The sequence below is a fragment of the Leucoraja erinacea genome, chromosome 8 (genome assembly GCF_028641065.1).
Source record: "Leucoraja erinacea ecotype New England chromosome 8, Leri_hhj_1, whole genome shotgun sequence".
NCBI classification, from domain to species: domain Eukaryota; kingdom Metazoa; phylum Chordata; class Chondrichthyes; order Rajiformes; family Rajidae; genus Leucoraja; species Leucoraja erinaceus.
In genome coordinates this window covers 72,715,466-72,735,211 of record NC_073384.1, presented here as the reverse complement: position 1 = coordinate 72,735,211, position 19,746 = coordinate 72,715,466, and the positions used below count along the sequence as shown (strand labels likewise).

The 19,746-nt window shown below is 44.8% G+C and overlaps 1 protein-coding gene across 2 annotated transcripts in view; it reads right to left on the bottom strand.

Annotated features, from left to right (window-relative positions):
• ipcef1 (interaction protein for cytohesin exchange factors 1) overlaps positions 1-19,746 on the bottom strand; it is a 134,463-nt gene that overhangs the window by 57,678 nt on the left and 57,039 nt on the right. For both annotated transcript variants that reach the window (XM_055639982.1, XM_055639983.1), the window contains exons 2-5: positions 7,206-7,256; positions 6,105-6,138; positions 5,226-5,395; positions 1,493-1,566 (exon numbers count right to left, since the gene is read on the bottom strand). In XM_055639982.1, the coding sequence (XP_055495957.1) occupies positions 1,493-1,566; positions 5,226-5,395; positions 6,105-6,138; positions 7,206-7,256 (329 nt within the window). The remainder of the gene's footprint in view (positions 1-1,492; positions 1,567-5,225; positions 5,396-6,104; positions 6,139-7,205; positions 7,257-19,746) is intronic.

Here is a 19,746-nt window from a genome sequence, read left to right as displayed (position 1 = left end):
TTAGGTCGCGCTTGCCGCTTGGAGTCGCATGCTCGTGGGACAGGCCCTTTAATGACCTTTGGAACAATTCATATTTCTTACACAAACAAACATTGGACAATCGTGGTGACTGAGTGTCTGAACGGGTTCTGGCTTTGCATGAGTCAGGAACTCTAACTCCATCTAAAATTGGAGCACATAATCTAGACTGGGTCTTTAGCACTTTACAGCTGGTCATTGGGGAGTGCTTTCTTTTAAATTAAAAATTAAAGTGCAATGAAGTGTTTTACTTTGAGATATTGAAGAAAGGCAAATGGTGTAATTGGAAATGTTATTCATTAAACAACGATTTCTCGGAAGCTCCTAGGTACATTCTAATCAATCTAAAATATTTTTGCAAGATTAAATCTTAATGTAAGGTCAAGCTAGTTATTAATCTTTCTGAGATTTATAAATTTATTTCAGTATTTAATCTTTTGCTCTCCATACACACACACATACACATTTGTTAAAATCAACAGCAAGTAAAAAATTGCACATGTTCTAAATCAAATGGAAACAGAACATGCTGCAAATATGCAGCAGGTCAGGCAGCATTCTCAGAGAGAGGAACATTTAATGTCCTGACAGTCTTTCCAGGTGAGGGAGAGGTTCACTTGTACCTCCTCCAACCTCATCTACTGTATCCGCTGTTCCAGGTGTGGACTCGTATATATTGGCGAGACCAAGCGCAGGCTCGGCGATCGTTTCGGCGAACACCTCCGCTCAGTCCACCTAAACCTACCTGATCTCCCGGTGACTCAGCACTTTAACTCCCCCTCCCATTCCCAATCTGACCTTTCTGTCCTGGGCCTCCTCCATTGTCAGTGTGAGGCCCAGTGCAAATTGGAGGACAGCACTTCATATTTTGCTTGGGTAGTTTACACCCCAGCGGTATGAACATTGACCTCTAACTTCAAATAGCCCTTGATTTCCCTCTCTCTCCATCCCCTTCCCCTTCCCAGTTCTCCCACCAGTCTTACTGTCTCTGACTACATTCTATCTCTGTCCTGCCCCCTCCCCTGTCATCAGTCTGAAGAAGGGTCTCGACCCGAAACGTTACCCATTCCATCCCTCCAGAGATGCTGCCTGTCCCGCTGAGTTATTCCAGCTTTATGTATCTATTTTAGGTTTAAACTAAAGAAAGTTTATCTTAAGTTTAAACTAAATTAACGAAGGAATGGGTGACGTTTCCGGTTGAGACCCGTTTTCAGACTCAAACCTGAGGACATCACCGCAAGAGAAGGAGCAATGGAGGACCAGGCGATGGGTAGGGGGGAGGAGTGGGGGGGAGATAAAAAGGGGAAGCTGGTGCAGGGATACTTTGTAACTTTGCAAGTGCCCTTTATGTGGCGACTGTTTGCATACCTTGGGTTTGCAAGCAAAGAATTTCACTGTGACTTTTCACATGTGACAATAAAGTATTAATTAATTAGTTCATTAATCTAATGAAGCAGATGATTGAATGACTTACTGTTTCTTTTTGCATTCTGTGCCTTGATCAATTTTGAAATCTGGCAAATTAACGAAGCCTTCAGCTTTCTCTGCCTGTGGAAAGGATAGAATTGATTTCATTTAGCAAAGAAGGGATCAATAATTATCCGTGTGTGTTTGTCAAGACCTGTGCTTTAATCAATTAGTCCCTGGGATTCTAACTTTAAAATTGATCATAGACACTCAACTAGACCGAAGATTATGTGAAAGCAAATTCTACTGAACTTCTAGATTAGTAGGGCAGCACGGTGGCGCAGCGGTTGAGTTGCTGCCGTACAGCGCCAGAGACCGGGGTTCGATCCTGGCTACGGCTGCTGTCTGTACGGAGTTTGCACGTTCTCCCCGTGACCTGCGTGGGTTTTTCTCCAATATATTCGGTTTCCTCCCACACTACAAACACAAATAGGTTTGTAGGTTGTGTTTAAGAAGGAACTGCAGATGCTGGAAGATCGAAGGTACACAAAATTGCTGGAGAAACTCAGCGGGTGCAGCAGCATCTATGGAGCGAAGGAAATAGGCGACGTTTCGGGCCGAAACCCTTCTTCAGACTGATGGGGGGGGGGGGGGGGTTTCGGAAGGGTTTCGGCCCGAAACGTCGCCTATTTCCTTCGCTCCATAGATGCTGCTGCACCCGCTGAGTTTCTCCAGCAATTTTGTGTACCTTAGGTTTGTAGGTTAATTGGTTTGGTATAAAATGTCAAATTGTCCCTAGTGTGGGTAGGATGGTGTTCGTGTGCAGGATCGCTGGTCAGTGCGGACTTGGTTGGCCGAAGGGCCTGTTTCCATACTGTATCTCTAAACTAAACTAAACTAAAGATTGCCAGAACTTCCAAGAAGCACATATCTTTAAGCTTTTCACAAACCAGACAGACGAATATTCAAAGACCTTTTGTTTCCACCCACAACTCAGTATACAAATACTGATGAAAAATATCGATCAAACCCAGCCTAACTCTTCTCTCGTTGCACAAAGCCCTTCATCACTGTCCTGTGGTTTTGAACAGAACTTAACACTCTTCTCTCTGCTTGATGGGCCTTTGAACTTACTGCAACCAGATGGTAATGAGGGAAACTATTTGCAGACCATGTGGAATATTATGTAAATATTTTAATAGCTGAGAAGGGCAATAATTTCTCATGCAAATCTTAATCAGTCGGAGGAATGGACTCGTTTAAATATGATGTACTAGTCGAGTAAATGTATTCAAAATATTCAAGATATTGAGGGAGATCGATGATCAAGTCTTCAATTGGTGTTTTCTTAAAAATGGTATCATGGAATATTTTGGTTCAGTTCAGTTTAGTTTATTGTCACGTGTACTGAGGTACAGTGAAAAGCTTTTGCAGTGCGCTCTCCAGCCAGCTGAAAGAGAGTACATTGTAACAATTGAGCCATTTACAGGGTATAGATACAAGATCAGGGAATAACATTTGGCCTGTCCCAGTGTACGAGCTAATTCAAGAGTTCTCCCGAGTTTCCCCCTGATTCGAACTCGGAGAATTACGGTAATAGCCGCTCGTAGGTACTCGGGGCTCTCGTGGACATTTTTCAACATGTTGAAAAAATTTCACGAGCTTACCGCGTCTCCCGAGTACCTGCAGTTAGCGTTACGAGCCGCTAAGAGACATCCCGAGCTCCGAAGTACCTGTTACATAAATTCTACGTGCTTACCACGAGTTTGATTTTTTTTAAACTCGGGAGAGTTCTTGGGTAAACTCGTATAGTGGGACAGGCCATTAAGTGTAAGATAAAGCCAGCAAAGGCCGATCAAGGATAGTCCGAGGGTCACCACTGAGGTAAATAGTAGTTCAGTACTGCTCTCTGGTTGTCGTGGGATGATTCAGTTGCCTGATAACAGCTGGGAAGAAACTGTCCCTGAATCTTTGCCCAACACCTCCGCTCAGTTCACACTAACCAACCTGATCTCCCGGTGGCTCAGCACTTCAACTCCCCCTCCCATTCCGAATCCGACCTTTCTGTCCTGGGCCTCCTCCATGGCCTGAGTGAGGCCCACCGCAAATTGGGGGAGCAGCACCTCATATTTTGCTTGGGTAGTTTACACCCCAGTGGTATGAACATTGACTTCTCCAATTTCAGGTAGTCCTTGCTTTCTCCTTCCTTCCCCACCCCTTCCCAGCTCTCCCACAGCCCACTGTCTCCGCCTCTACCTTTCTTTTTCCCGCCCCCCCCCTCTCCCCACCCCGACATCAGTCTGAAGAAGGGTCTCGACCTGAAACATCGCCTATTCCTTCGCTCTATAGATGCTACCTCACCCACTGAGTTTCTCCAGCATTTTTGTCTACCTTTGAATCTGGAGGTGTGCGTTTTCACACTTCTATACCTTTTGCCTGATGGGAGAGGGGAGAAGAGGGAGTGGCCAGGGTGCCACAGGGTGTCTAAATACGTTTAGTTTAAATTCCAAACATTTCTCTATTCTTAAAGACCCTTTATCAATTTTGTGCATCGGAACATTTAGTGTGAATTGTATTGCAATGATAAAAAATTGCATCTAACAATTTTACAAATTTTAAATGTTTTCACTGCAAAATATATGTCTATTGAAATTTGAACAATTGCCAGAATATAAACATTAACCTGAGAAGCCAGCAATTCCTGTCAATTCCCCAAACCTGGCTAGTTTCAGAAATATCTAATAAAGAATATTTCAACATAGCCATTAAGGCCTTTAATAATTGGTTCTTTGATTCACAGCATAGTGGAGCAGAGGTAGATTTGCTGCCTTGCAGCACCAAGACCCGGGTTCGATCCTAACTACGGGTGCTGTCTGCACGGAGTTTGCATGTTCTCCCCATGATCACCAATTCTGTTATCTCACTTTCGCATGCACACTTTACACCCAATGGGAAATTCACCGAGGCCAATTACCCTACAATCCCACATGTCCTTAGGATGTGGGAAGACACCGGAAACCCTCAAAGGTCACAGGGAGAACATGCAAACTCCACACAGACAGCATCTGACGTCAGGATCGATCCCAGTTCTCTAGCTCGGTGAGGCAGCAGCTCGACCAGCTGCACCACTCTGCATGGGAGGAGAGAAGGGGTGGGGGAGAGAGAGGTGTGGGGGAGGGGGGGGGGGGATTGGGGAGGGAGGGGAGGAGGGAGATGGGGGTAGGGGAGGGAGTGGGAAGAGTGTGGAGGGACAGGGGTGGGGGAGAGAGAGGGTAGAGAGTGTGGAGGGAGGGGTAGGGGGAGAGGTGGAAGAGGGACAGAGGGGTAGGGGGAAGGGGGCGGAGGGAGAGAGGGGGGGGGGGTGCGGGAGAGAGGAGGGATGGGGGTGGGAGGAGGAGGGGGAGGAGAGGGAGAGAGGTGAGGAGAGGGAGATGGAGAGGGGGAGGAGAGAGGTTGTTGGGGGGAGGGGAGGAGAGAGGTGTGGTGGAGGGGAGGAGGAGGGGAGGGGGGAGGAGAGAGGGGGGGGGGAAGGGGTGGTGGTGGGGGGAGGGGGGAGATGGGGTACCACCATGAGGCACCACCTCCAGTTTAAATTCCATTTGGAATATTTTGGAGGACCAAGCACCAAGAATCCCACACATGTCTCCATGTCTCTGAAGTGATGTGGTCTATAACTTCCTTAATTGTAGTTAAATGTACAGATATAATGAATGAGATTAAAACAGTGCATTGCATATCACAAATCATGCATGGGGCAAAGTGAAGGCACAGGAATAATACACACAATAGAATATACTCACAGCTTGGTTGATGTACCAATACAGGTAGGTCCCTTTCAGCACAAACCAATACTTTTTCCATTTGTTGCCAATAAAGCCCTTGTTGGATTTCTTCTTGTACAGCCATCCCTGGTGGTCTGGCCGTCCAAGGTCTTTGCAAGAAATTCTTCTCCTGCTCATTCTTGAACTTCCTACAAACAGTAAAACTAATTAAGCACTCGGTCAGCTGCGGACTTTCAAACAAAAGCCACCCGTTGAATTCAGAACGCCGTGCGTTGGGGCGTTACCTTTAGATATCACATCATCAAATAACTAGTGATCGTCAAGCCGTTTTAATTACAACGGCAGCTAGAGTTCATGTTATTCAACAGAGCACTTCTCTCTATAGAGTCACACAGCATGGAAACAGGCCATTCGGCCCAACTTGCCAGCATTTACTACCATGCCCCATCTGCACTAGTCCCATCAGCCTGCATTTGGCCCATATCCTTTTGAGTCACAGAATCGTACAGTATTGTGGCGATCTTTTTAGTTTGGTTTAGAGATACAGCGCGGAAACAGGCCCTTCGGCCCACCGACTCCGCGTCTACCAGTGAATCCTGCTCATTAACACTAACAGCATCAACGCTAACACTAGGGACAATTTATATTTATACCAAGCTAATTAATCTACAAACCTGTACGTCTTTGGAATGTGGGAGCAAACCAAAGATCGTGGCGAAAACCCGCACAGGTCACGGGGAGAACATACAAACTCCGTACAGACAGCACCCGTAGTCTGGATGGAACCAGGGTATGTGGCGCTGTAACCGCTGTAAGGCAGCAACTCTACCGCTGTGCCAGTGTGACCGCCCAAGAGACCTAATGAGCAATAGTACATGAACAGCGCAACAAAGTTACCTCCAGTCCTCCTTCTAGCTGAACGCAGTGAAACCTATGAAGATAAAACAAAATAACACGTATCATTTGGATTACAAGTGCACAGGCATTTTAAGCCATACCACGCAAGCAGCCATCTGAGTCTTGAGCACTTGCACTGATATCTGGCAGCAGCTATAGTTGCAAAACACACACACACACACACACACACACACACACACACACACGCACACACACACGCACACACGCACGCGCACGCACATGCACACGCACACAGTCACACACACAGACACACACACACACACGCACACACACACACACACAGACGCACACACACACACACACACACACACACACACACACACACACACACACACACACACACACACACACACACACACACACACACACAGACACAGACACACACACAGACACACACACACACAGACACACACACACACACACACACACACACACACACACACACACACAGACACACACACAGACACACACAGACACACACACACACACAGACACACACACACACACACACACACACACACACACACACACACACACACACACACAGACACACACACACACACACACACACACACACACACACACACACACAGCACACACACACACACACACACACACACACACACACAGACACACACACACACAGACACACACACACACACACACACACACACACACACACACACACACACACACACACACACACACACACACACACACACACACACACACACACACACACACACACACACAGACGCACACACACACACACACACACACACACACACACACAGACACACACACAGACACACACACACACACAGACACACACACACACACACAGACACACACACACACACACACACACACACACACACACACACACACACACACACACACACACACACACACACACACACACACACACACACACACACACACACACACACACACACACACACACACTCAACAAAATCAAATGAGGATTTAGTGAACATCCTGTGGCCAGGCCTTCCTATGCCTCTCACATACGTGAGCTGAGAGGTTCAGAGAACAATCCCAATGCAAAGACATACTTACAGTTGTATTGCCATTAGCTGCTGCTGCAGCTGAGACTGACGCCGAGGCAGGCTGAAACAAAAAATTAAATGTAAAATAATTTTTAAAATTGTGGATTCGTCACGTTGAGGCTTCACTGTGTGCCACAAACAGGAAGCAAAGCGTGTCAGGTGGGGACCAAGTATGTGGGCTTTTGACTGCGCTTTATACTTCAAAACATGGTATCTTATAACTGCTTTGTTTCCCTCGGCAGTTTTAACCAACTTTACAAAGTCATATGATAGTTGCCCAAGTAGAAATGAGAACGGATGTTCTCGTCCTTGCCACTTGAAGGATCAAGACTACCCGACCCTGAAATTCAAGTGAATTTACCCCAATTTTCTCAGAATCATCTGGAGCAATTCCCAGTATGAAGTGTGTCCTTGTAAAACTGTGCAAAAGAAATACAGACCTTCAAACTTAAGCAAAAACCTGAATCCCAAAGTTGTCGATGTTTTCCATCAAAGGATTTACTCGGGCACAATAACGTGATGTAAACGCACGCGGAAGAAATAACCTGCACTGATGTGGAGTCACTGAGGTTTAATTTAATGATTCATCAATATAATGCCGAGTTCTTTGGCAAAGTTTGTTTTTGGTTAAACCTTTGCCTGCGCTAAATCACTTTATCCTGCCTCGACTTGAGAGATTTCTGTACTTGGAAGGGTGAAGGTCCTTGTTTCTCTACAGCTGATTGCTTTTTCCCATTCTTTAGTATCAAAGGTTCGAAGGTTCATTTATTGTCACATACACCAATTGGACCAAGTGAAATTCAAGTTGCCATGTAATAATAATACAACACAACATTAAAGAAGAATTTAACATAAAATATAAAAACATCCCCCCACAATGGTTCCCACTGTGAGGGGAGGCACAAAGTGTTAGTTTAGAGATACAGCGAGGAAACAGGCCCTTCGACCCACCAAGTCCGCACCGACCAGCGATCCCCGTTACACTACATACGAATTACACGCTGCACACTAGGGACATTTCACAATTTTTACCAAAGCCAATTAACCTACAAACCTGGACATCTTTGGAGTGTGGGCGGAAACCTGTGAAAACCCACGCAGGTCACGGGGAGGACGTGCAAACTCCGTACAGACAGCACCTGTAGTCAGGATCGAACCCAGGTCTCTGGCGCTGTAAGGCAGCAACTCTACCTCTGCGCCACCGTGCTGCCCATAGATATATAAAGTTCCAATCACCTTACAGTAACGTGGACCTCTCACATCTGTATGTTAAACTGCTTCTTCCATAGATTTCCCTACTCAATCTATTAATACCATTCTATACCATTCTGCCTCCCGTGCACACTATTTACTGTGCCTTTGATCCTGCCTGTATATATGCCTCTAGTCCTTTATGCATTACAGTATGTATGGTGTACACTGCAAGGGCCAGGAAGCGAGCGGGCATCATCATCTCTAACCCTCTCACCCCGGCCACAAACACTTTGAATCACTTCCCTCTGGAAGGCGACTCCGGACTGTCAAAGCAGCCACAGCCAGACATAAAATCAGTTTTTATCCACGAGTAGTTGCTCCAAAAATCTGTAGCCTCCCTTTGATCTGGTATTTTGTTGGTTCACATGCTTGATCAATGGTGTTTTATCATTAATGTTTTATTATTATTAATGTTTAGTGTTTTCTGAGTCTTTATACGTCATGCCCCTGTACGTCATGTTGTTACTTGTGGGGGGAGCACCAAGGCAAATTCCTTGTATGTGAATACTTGGCCAACAAACTTACTTACTTACTTATACATAAATATAGGTAAATGAAAAACCAAAGGCTCTTTTATTAATAGACCTTTTTTACAGTATGTGTGATACCACTAGGAAAACAAGCAAGCATTAATATAATACCTTTCTTTCAAAGTTTCAAGCAGGTAATTTTTAATCTAGTTGATGTAATAATAAATTTGAGTACAGCTAGGTCCAGTAAGCAGCAAACAGTAACTGGTTTCACCAAGATGCAGGACAGAACTGGTGGCTGTGGAATGAGCTTCCAGTGAAGGTGGTGGAGGCAGGTTCGTTTTTTATCGTTTAAAAATAAATTGGATAGTTATATGGACGGGAAGGGAATGGAAGGTTATGGTCTGAGCGCAGGTATATGGGACTAGGGGAGAATATGTGTTCGGCACGGACTAGAAGGGTCGAGATGGCCTGTTTCCGTGCTGTAATTGTTATATGGTCATATGGTTATATAGAACGCCACAGGAGATCCTTCTTCCCTGTGGCTATCAAACTGTACAACTCCTCCCCCTTCTGTCGTGGGGTAGACTGAGACTGACTCCCCCCCCCGCACCCCTTCCCCAATCTTTGCACATCCCCAATACTTTCCACTTATTCATGTATTTTGTATTTTTATGATTGTTGGCAGACCAATTTCCCCCCTGGAATAAATAAAGTTCTATCATGTTGATAATACCAGATAATTAGTTTAAAGAAGATGGTTAAATCATGGAGAGGTCAGAGAGGTAACTAATTATTCAACCCATCTACTGCCTGTCAGCTTTGTAGGGCTATTGAGTTTGTCCTCGTTCCTCTCTCTTCCCTGGTAGCTCTTGAGAAAACTATTTTCTCTTTACCTATCTAAATATCCTACAAAAACTGCAATTAACCGTCTTTTCATTAATTTTTCAGGCAATGTCCAAATGGAGCCTTGTTTTTAAAAAGGTTTCTCCTACTCTTTCTGTCCCTTTCACCACAACACTGGGGATTAAGGGCCTGTCCCCTTCCTGGCCCTTGCAGTGTACACCATACATACTGTAATGCATAAAGGACTAGAGGCATATATACAGGCAGGATCAAAGGCACAGGAAATAGTGTGCACGGGAGGCAGAATGGTATAGAATAGTATTAATAGATTGAGTGACCATAATATGGTGGAGTTCTTCATTAGGATGGAGAGTGACATTGTTAATTCAGAAACAATGGTTCTGAACTTAAAGAAAGGTAACTTTGAGGGTATGAGACGTGAATTGGCCAAGATTGACTGGCAATTAATTCTAAAAGGGTTGACGGTGGATATGCAATGGAAGACATTTAAAGACTGCATGGATGAACTACAAAAATTGTTCATCCCAGTTTGGCAAAAGAATAAATCAGGGAAGTTAGTACATCCATGGATAACAAGGGAAATCAGGGATAGTATCAAAGCGAAGGATGATGCGTACAAATTAGCCAGAAAAAGCAGCATACCGGAGGACTGGGAGAAATTCAAAGACCAGCAGAGGAGGACAAAGGGATTAATTAGGAAAGGAAAAATAGATTATGAAAGAAAACTGGCAGGGAACATAAAAACTGACTGCAAAAGTTTTTATAGATATGTGAAAAGAAAGAGATTAGTTAAAACAAATGTAGGTCCCTTGCAGTCAGAAACAGGTGAGTTGATCATGGGGAACAAGGATATGGCGGACCAATTGAATAACTACTTTGGTTCCGTCTTCACTAAGGAAGACATAAATAATTTGCCGGAAATAGCAGGGGACCGCGGGTCAAAAGAGTTGGAGGAATTGAGTGAAATCCAGGTTAGCCGGGAAGTGGTGTTGGGTAAATTGAATGGATTAAAGGCCGATAAATCCCCAGGGCCAGATGGGCTGCATCCCAGAGTACTTAAGGAAGTAGCTCCAGAAATAGTGGATGCATTAGTAATAATCTTTCAAAACTCTTTAGATTCTGGAGTAGTTCCTGAAGATTGGCGGGTAGCAAACGTAACCCCACTTTTTAAGAAGGGAGGGAGAGAGAAAATGGGGAATTACAGACCAGTTAGTCTAACATTGGTAGTGGGGAAACTGCTAGAGTCAGTTATTAACGATGGGATAGCAGCACATTTGGAAAGTGGTGAAATCATTGGACAAAGTCAGCATGGATTTACGAAAGGTAAATCATGTCTGACGAATCTTATAGAATTTTTCGAGGATGTAACTAGTAGCGTGGATAGGGGAGAACCAGTGGATGTGGTGTATCTGGACTTCCAGAAGGCTTTCGACAAGGTCCCACATAAGAGATTAGTATACAAACTTAAAGCACACGGCATTGGGGGTTCAGTATTGATGTGGATAGAGAACTGGCTGGCAAACAGGAAGCAAAGAGTAGGAGTAAACGGGTCCTTTTCACAATGGCAGGCAGTGACTAGTGGGGTACCCCAAGGCTCAGTACTGGGACCCCAGCTATTTACAATATATATTAATGATCTGGATGAGGGAATTGAAGGCAATATCTCCAAGTTTGCGGATGACACTAAGCTGGGGGGCAGTGTTAGCTGTGAGGAGGCTGCTAGGAGACTGCAAGGTGACTTGGATAGGCTGGGTGAGTGGGCAAATGTTTGGCAGATGCAGTATAATGTGGATAAATGTGAGGTTATCCATTTTGGTGGCAAAAACGGGAAAGCAGACTATTATCTAAATGGTGGCCGATTGGGAAAGGGGGAGATGCAGCGAGACCTGGGTGTCATGGTACACCAGTCATTGAAGGTGGGCATGCAGGTGCAGCAGGCAGTAAAGAAAGCTAATGGTATGTTAGCTTTCATTGCATAAGGATTTGAGTATAGGAGCAGGGAGGTTCTACTGCAGTTGTACAGGGTCTTGGTGAGACCACACCTGGAGTATTGCGTACAGTTTTGGTCTCCAAATCTGAGGAAGGACATTATTGCCATAGAGGGAGTGCAGAGAGACAGTTCACCAGACTGATTCCTGGGATGTCAGGACTGTTTTATGAAGAAAGACTGGATAGACTTGGTTTATACTCTCTAGAATTTAGAAGATTGAGAGGGGATCTTATAGAAACTTACAAAATTCTTAAGGGGTTGGACAGGCTAGATGCAAGAAGATTGTTCCCGATGTTGGGGAAGTCCAGGACAAGGGGTCACAGCTTAAGGATAAGGGGGAAATCCTTTAAAACCGAGATGAGAAGAACTTTTTGAGTTTCATTGTCTGTAACTCGTTTTCACCTAGCAGACAGCTAATAATGGCCCCTCCTTTATCATTGTTACTTTTTTGCATATCTTTCATTCATTCGTTCTATATCTCTCTATATCACCGTCTATATCTCTCGTTTCCCTTTCCCCTGATCCTCACTCTGAAGAAGGGTCTCGACCCAAAATGTCACCCATTCCTTTTCTCCAAAGATGCTGCCTGTCCCGCTGAGTTACTCCAGCATTTTGTCTATCTTCGGTTTAAAACAGCATCTGCACTTCCTTCCCACACACCAGTAGCAGCAACAGATGTACTTGAAGATGATGCCTCTGACTACTGAAGGCACCACACAAGACTGCATTGATGTTGAACAGCAGTAGCAGCATGCTGCACACTGAATTAAGCAATCTCACAATCAGTGCGAGGGATTAGTCCCTTTCCACAGAGATCGTCTCGCATGTCGTGCAAATGATAAGATGAAATGTTTTCAACTTCCTTCAGCCAGAAGTGTTGAGTAAATGATTCATCCCAAACTTATCCTGTGGTCCCCTTCATTACAAATCTTGATTTGTGCGAAGGAGTTGCTGCCTTACAGCGCTTACAGTGGTAACGTCAACCCCATTGATGTTATTTCAATAGGGCGGCAGGGCGGCGCAGCGGTAGAGTTGCTGCCTTACAGCGCCGGAGTCCCGGGTTCGATCCTGACTGCGGGTGCTGTCTGTACAGTGTTTGTACCTTCTCCCCGTGACCTGCTTGGGTTTTCTCCGGGATCTCCTGGATGTCGGATATCGGCAGTAAAGAAAGCAAACTCAATGCTAGCATTTATTTCAGGAGGGCTTGTGTACAAAAACAGGGATGTAATGTTGAGGCTCTATAAGGCGCTGGTAAGGCCACATTGGAGCAATTTAGCACCATATCTGAGGAAGGATGTGCTGGCTCTGGAGAGGTTCCGGAGGATATTTACAAGAATGATCCCAGGAATGAGTGGGTTAACCTATGATGAGCGGTTGTCGGCACTGGGCCTGTACTCGCTGGAGTTTAAAAGAATGAGGGGGGGGACTTCATTGAACCATACAGAATAGTGAAAGGCTTGGATAGAGTGGGTGTGGAGAGGATGTTTCCACTAGTGGGAGAGTCTAGAATTAGAGGTTTTAGCCTCAGAACTAAAGGACGTTCTTTTAGGAAGGAGATGATGAGAAATTTCTTTAGTCAGAGGGTGGTGAATCTGTGGAATTCTTTGCCACATAAGGCTGTGGAGGCCAAGTCAATGGATATTTTTAAGGCAGGGATAGATAGATTCTTGATTAGTATGGGTGTCAGAGGTTATGGGGTGAAGGCAGGCGAATGGTGTTAGGATGGAGAGATAGATCAGCCATGATTGAATGGTGGAGTAGACTTGATGGGCTGAATGGCCTAATTCTACTCCTATCCCTTGACCGCTGGTGACTGGGGACAGTGGCCCGGAGGGGGAGGAATTAACCCACAGACTGAATTAGCCCACAACTTGCTTTTCCACCTATTGTTGCGTCACCCGCAAGCAAGGCTGGGATTCCCTTCCTCCAAGTCACTGATGTATCATGTGTGCAGTCAGGAGTGAAACTCCCATGATCTATGTTTATATTCCTTGCTAGCTGCCGATTATTTTTTTACCCTGGCTTCTACCCTCCTTTGCTAGATTCAGCATTTATCCACCACTAACTTGTGCCTCAGTAGTTTTCTCTGTCGTTGACATTTCCTGACCTCCTGCGGCTCACTGGCCTCAGCCTCCCTTATGGCTTGGAGCCATGAATAACCTCATTAAAAGCTGCCACTGACCACCCATGGCTTGGCCCTTGATCTTTCTCCCAGTGGCATGATTTGTTTAGCCTGTCTCAACCTCCCTCCAGCCTCCAGTACACCCCACTGCAGGCAGCCCAGGGTGGGTGTTACTCATCGCCCAGCCAGTGCTGAGAGCCAGTGTGTGATACGGCTCTGTTTCCAAGTGATGCATTCAAGAGAGAGTTAGATTTAGCTCTCAGGGCTAACGGAATCAAGGGATATGGGGAGAAAGCAGGAACAGGGTACTGATTTTGGATGATCAGTCATGATCATATTGAATGTCAGCAACCATATAACCATATAACCATATAACAATTACAGCACGGAAACAGGCCATCTCGGCCCTACAAGTCCGTGGCGAACAACTTTTTTCCCTTAGTCCCACCTGCCTGCACTCATACCATAACCCTCCATTCCCTTCTCATCCATATGCCTATCCAATTTATTTGTAAATGATATCAATGAACCAGCCTCCACCACTTCCACTGGAAGCTCATTCCACACCGCTACCACTCTCTGAGTAAAGAAGTTCCCCCTCATGTTACCCCTAAACTTCTGTCCCTTAATTCTGAAGTCATGTCCTCTTGTTTGAATCTTCCCTATTCTCAAAGGGAAAAGCTGATCCACATCAACTCTGTCTATCCCTCTATTCATTTTAAAGACCTCTATCAAGTCCCCCCTTAACCTTCTGCGCTCCAGAGAATAAAGACCTAACTTATTCAACCTTTCTCTGTAACTTAGTGTTGAACCCCAGGCAACATTCTAGTAAATCTCCTCTGTACTCTCAAATCTCCTCTGTACTTTCTCTATTTTGTTGACATCCTTCCTATAATTGGGCAACCAAAATTGTACACCATACTCCAGATTTGGTCTCACCAATGCCTTGTACAATTTTAACATTACATCCCAGCTTCTATACTCTATACCTCTATACAGTGCTGGCTCGAAGGGCTGAATGGCCTAATCCTGCACCTACTATATTTTCTGTTTCTATGTTTCTTCCGATTGACCAAAGAAGTCCAGGTTTGTAAGTTTATTGGCTTGGTATAATTGTAAATAGTACCTAGTAAGTGTAGGATAATGTCTGGGTATGTGGTGATCGCTGGTTGGTGTGGACTCGGTGGGCCGAAGGGCCTGTTTCAATGCTGTATCTTTAATAACTGAAAAAACCCCAAATGCCAGTATTGTCCTGTCTGATTCCATGTAATGTCATTGCATGTAGCAAAGGTTGTGGGTCCATTATGTGCCATCTGAATTTCTGCTGACTTATGGACTGTTTTGCAATGATCCAGTGCTGGTGCACAACTACTCTCAGCTCGCCAGCTGGAAAATTGTCAAAAACAGGGATGTCAAAAAACAAACCCAAAATACTGGAGAATCTCAGCAAGACAGGCAGCATCTCTGGATAGAAGGAATCGGTGACGTTTCGTGTCGAGACCTTTCTTCAGACAGGTAGCACCGCAGTAGTCAATTCTCAGGAGCATAAGGCGGCAACAGTAATGTTACTGAACAGCATTTCTTTGCTAAAATCCTGCTCATCTAAACTCAGTTTGGGATCGCAAAAGACTACTTGACTCCAGACATCAAAGGACAGGAGGTATCCCTGATGTAAAGGAAAATAGTTGAGGTTGTTGGCAGTTAACCCCTGCCAGTCTCATGAAATTACATGGTGGGACAGGCAGCATCTCTGGAGAGAAGGAATGGGTGACGTTTCGTGTTGAGACCCTTCTTCAAGCTGAAGAACGCATTTGACCTGAAACGCCACCCATTCCTTCTCTCCAGAGATGCTGCCTGACCCGCTGAATTACTCCAGCATTTTGTGTCTATTTTTGGTGTAAACCAGCATCTGCAGTTCCTTCCTACACACTCAGGAAATTACATGTTGCCTCAGACTTGTGTGTTCGGGTTATCCATCTATGGTTATTCAAAGAAATTTGAACGATCATGGAACAAGGAATAAAAACTTGGTTATATTCTCTTGGCAAAGAAATTCTATTCTCCTTGATGATATTTTTTTGTACACCATTGGTTGAATTGCTGATATATTTATTTGGGCGTTGATACCCAATGCATGTCTTTCGCTCTGGCAGTGGATGTACGGTAATCATTGTTGGAGAATACATGCTGCAGTAACAACCGGGTATACCTGGATGCAAACCAGACGTAGTGTGTTTTAGTTTAGTTTAATCTAGAGATACAGCGCGGCCACAGGTCCTTCGTCCCACCGGGTCCACGCTGACCAGCGACCCCCACATATTAACATCATCCAACACACACTAGGGAAATTTACATTTATACCAAGCCAATTAACCTACAAACCTGTATGTCTTTGGAGTGTGGGGGGAAACCGAAGATCTCGGAGAAAACCCATGGGGTCACGGGGAGAACGTAAAACTCCATACAGACAGCACCCGTAGTCAGGATCGAACCCGGGTCTCCAGCGCCGTAAGCGGTGGAAAGCAGCAACTCTACCGCTACGCCACCGTGCCGCCCCAATGTCCCAAACATTGATGATAAAATGATGTGTGAAAGGAGACATTAAACCATTTTACAGTGCAACGAAAGAAAAGCCTGCAGGAAACAGCCAGATTTGTTCCTCGACAAGTTGTGTCTTTAGGGCCATCTCCACACTGTATGACTCTATGACTTTATCATTTCCTGTAGCTGTTTGAATTTTGGGAAAGGGAGTTAATAATGCCACTGACGTGACCCATTCAAGAAAATTCCAAACTCAATACAAGTCACCATCAACCATGGCATAACGTCAGCAAATTCTAATTGATATTATCCTTATTGATATTGATATTAAGTCCTTATTGATATTGCTATTGTCCTTATAGCAAGTCCTTATTGCAGACCCCCAGCATAGGAGCACCACAAGGCTGCGTACTCTACCCTCTCCTCTACTCTCTCTACACCAACGACTGCACCTCCACAGACACCTCTGTCAAGCTTCTCAAGTTTGCGGACGACACAACCCTGATTGATACAGGATGGGGAGGAATCCGCCTACAGACAGGAAGTGACACAGCTGGCATCCTGGTGCCATTGCAACAACCTGGAGCTCAATGCTGTTAAGACGGTGGAATTGATTGTAGACTTTAGGTGAGCTCCCCCTCCCCTCACCCCACTCACCATCAACAACACCACAGTCACATCTGTGGAGTCATTTAAGTTCCAGGGACCTTAAATGGAAGGTCACCATCGACTGCACAGTCAAAAAGGCACAACAGAGGATGTACTTCCTGCGGCAGCTGAGGAAACACAATCTGCCACAGGCAATGATGGTCCAATTCTATACGGCCATCGTAGAGTCTGTCCTCACCTTCTCCATCAGGGCTGCAACCTTCCCTCCATTGATGAACTGTACATTTCCTCTACAACTCTCACCAACCTCTACAGATGCACCATAGAAAGCATTTTATCAGGATGCATCACAGCTTGGTTTAGGAACAGCTCCATCCAGGACCGCAAGAAATTGCAGCGAATTGTGGATGCAGCCCAGACCATCACACAAACCAACCTCCCTTCCATTGACTCCATTTATACCTCATGCTGCCTCGGCAAGGCCAGCAGCATCATCAAGGATGAGTCGCACCCTGGACACTCGCTCTTCTCCCCTCTCCCATCAGTCAGAAAGGTATAGAAGTGTGAAAATGCACACCTCCAGTTCTTCCCTGCTGTTATCAGGCAACTGAATCATTCTACCACAACCAGAGAGCAGTGCAAGAACTACTATCTACCTCTTTGGTGACCCATGGACTATCCTTGATCGGACTTTGCTGGCTTTACCTTGCACTAAACGTTATTCCCTTATCATGAAAGAGAAAAGGGGGAATTATAGACCAGTTAGCCTGACATCGGTGGTGGGGAAGATGCTGGAGTCCAAGTGTTTGGTGGCTTCATGCTACATGGTGTGGTCTAGATAGTTGTCGTAGTCAGTAGGTTTATAATAGATGTCAGTCGATATTCTATCTCCTGTGATGGAAGGGGAGGGAGGTGTCATAGATGGTCCAAGTGAATTTGAGTGCAGGATGGAAATTGGTGGTGAAATTAATGATGTCTATGAGTTCTGCGTGGGTGCAGGAGGTAGCACCAATGCAGTTGTCAATGTAACGGTGAGATCTGGGCTGTTACATTTTGCAATTTGAATAAATAGAGTTGCTTTCTGGGCCCCTTCAGAGGGCATTAAGAGTCACTATGAAAGTAACTCATTTAAGGAAAGGACAGGATATTTCCTTCCCTAAAATACTTGCCAAGAAATATATCATGGTTCCTTCTTTGCTTCTGCAACTCCTTACTCAACACAAAGTGTCATATTTTTGCACTATTATTTGTTTGTTTTTTATGTGGACATATATGTGCGTGCGTGCATGTGTATATATATATATATATATATATATAGATGCATATATATATATATATATACGGTATGTATATAGATGTAAATAGGTATATGTAGGTATGTGTATACACACTGAATTTTTTTCCCTCATTTATTATATTGTTTACAGAGTACTATGTTTCTGGTCAAGACTTTTTTTCAGAAAACTTATAATTCCATGTCACAGTTACTGATTATTTAGTGAACTAAGTTGAAATACTAGCATGATGTGATCTTTAAGATGTTCTTTGCAAACCGTTTGTCCAGGCCTCTGGATTACCAATCAGGTGATACAACTCTGTAGGAAGGAATTGCAGATGCTGATTTACACCGAAGATAGACACAAAATGCTGGAGTAACTCGGTGGGACAGGCAGTATCTCTGGAGACAAGGAGTGAATGATGTTTTGGGTCGAGACACTTCTTCAGTTTGACCCGAAACTTCTCCCATTCCTTCTCTCCAGGGATGCTACTTGTCCCGCTGAGTTACTCCAGCATTTTGTGTCTATCTTAAATGATACAACTGCCTGGATTGTTCAGGATAATACAAGATAAAACATTGCCGTTTCTTCCCATTATCTCAAATATCAGGTAACACTGTTGGGATTTCAATGTGGATATAACATGCACGGAAGTACACATACATATATAGATGTAGGAATTCCCAGCCACTTGCTGCTCAGCAGTGGGCTGAGACCTGACATGCCATCCTCATGGAGTTCACCTTGGAAGCTGCGGCAACCGCTGGAGAACTTGCTGGCAATTGGGATTTTATTGGAAAATGGGCACGATGGCTGGAAAAGTCCCAGGCAAAAACTTTATCACCAGAAAATAAACTTTCACCTGGACTTCATTAAAAAGATATTCACGAAAACACTTGGAATTATTGTTGGAAGTATTTCAACCTTATGGTGAAGATGGATTTCAATGTCTCAAAAATATTGAGAGTTTCTAAAATATTAAGATTGATAGTTCTGGGCGTGTGGGTGTATGACTTAACTGACCACATTTTGTGGGTAGGTTTAGTTTCACTGGTAGACACAAAATGTTGGAGTAACTCAGCGGGACAGGGAGCATCTCTGGAGAGAAGGAATGGGTGACATTTTGGGTCGGGACCCTTTAGTTTCTCGATGTCTTGTGGGGCTTCTTTCAACATAAAAGTGCTTATGGTATCTAGAACCTCACCCTGGAGAATCCTCCAAAGGCAGTGGTTCTTAACCTATTTGGCACCAGTACGCACATAGGGGAACAAAATACTGTATGTGGTCTGTACCTTTGTTAGGTTTTTAAACATGGGCTCAACAAATTGTTATGTTGACCCCCGGCAAAGACCCAAATGACCCCCAGGTGAAGAACCAAAGTCCTAAGGGTTATTACGGGTCCTTGCTGGATCTCCAAGCTG